This window comes from Plasmodium reichenowi, chromosome 12, assembly GCF_001601855.1.
Source record: "Plasmodium reichenowi strain SY57 chromosome 12, whole genome shotgun sequence".
NCBI classification, from domain to species: Eukaryota; Apicomplexa; class Aconoidasida; order Haemosporida; family Plasmodiidae; genus Plasmodium; species Plasmodium reichenowi.
This window is the reverse complement of record NC_033657.1, coordinates 1,426,677-1,427,975: the sequence shown is the minus strand read 5'-3', so window position 1 is coordinate 1,427,975 and position 1,299 is coordinate 1,426,677. Positions and strand designations below refer to the sequence as shown.

Genomic DNA, 1,299 nt, shown 5'->3' with positions numbered 1-1,299 from the left:
AATGAAATATATTTAAAGTAATAAAAAAAAAAAAAAATATATACATATATATATATATATGATCATTTTAGACTATTTTTTAAACAAGGACGTTGTTCAAAAGTTCGTTTGTTATTTTCTTTATTCACTTCTATTATTTTATATACCAAGGTGACTATAAATTTTTCTGAATTATTACACATTGTCCACATATACATAATTGTATGTTTAAATATGATGGTATATGTTTGCGACATCCCTCTAATTAATATAATATAATATATATATATATATATATATATATGTCCATTTATTTATATTAATATATTTTTTTATTTTTATTTTATTTTATTTTATTTTATTTTTATTTTATTTTATTTCAATGGCTTCAAGAAAATTTTCTATATTCCTAATTTGTGATAAAGAGGGATTTAAATGGATTCCCTTTTTGATAAAGGAATGGAAAATAAAATATATGTATTGTAACGATGATGAATTAAAAAATGGTTTAGTATCAACTTTTGGATTAGTTGATACCATAACAAATACAAATAACAACGCAATAAAATATATAGAGGGAATAAGCAACGAAAGTATTGATTTATTATTTTTAGCATTATCTACAAGTACATTTCATGAGTTTATTTTAGAATATGTGATAAGTCAAAAAAAGTTTTTTTATATATTTAGTTCCAATATTCCAACATGGAATATTAAGAAGTTTGAAAAATATAAATCTTTGATTAATAATTTTAATCCATATACAAATATTATATATGATGTAAAAGAAGAATTTAAAAATTTGAATAAACAATTTTATTGGAATATATATAATCCTATATTAAATGAACGCGTTTTTCATAACCTAAAAACAGGCCTTAATGAATTAGGTCATATTTATGGAGCACAACTTGAATGTACTTTTATTCCTTTTACTTATCAAAATGAAGAAGTATCCAATATTTTATTTCTAAGAACAATATTAATAATGTCATTGATGGAATTCTTATTTGATAAACCAAAAAGTGTATTAGCAAAGAGTTATAGTGTAAATAATGAAGCTGCCTCAGTACAATGTGTTGTAGCCAATCTCCTTTTCGAATCACTAAATTGTAATATTACCATATCTGTAAATACGTTCAATAAAATATTCAACTTGAAGGTATATGGAGATAATGGTTTCATCGAGGTAACATACAGCACGGAGCACAACTGTAAGTGGAAAAATATGTTATATGTATGTATATATAGATATATATATATATATATACATATATATATATATATGTGTTTTTTTTTATTTTGATTTATATATTTTAC

General features: G+C 21.3%; 1 protein-coding gene across 1 annotated transcript in view; it reads left to right on the top strand.

Moving 5' to 3' along the window:
* Positions 1-361: 361 nt before the first annotated feature.
* The window catches only part of PRSY57_1236100 (hypothetical protein), a gene marked incomplete at both ends in the record, with an annotated part of 1,854 nt that continues 916 nt past the window's right edge, over positions 362-1,299 (top strand). Inside the window, one exon of the mRNA XM_012908779.2 lies at positions 362-1,193. Within this exon, the coding sequence (XP_012764233.2) occupies positions 362-1,193 (832 nt within the window). The remainder of the gene's footprint in view (positions 1,194-1,299) is intronic.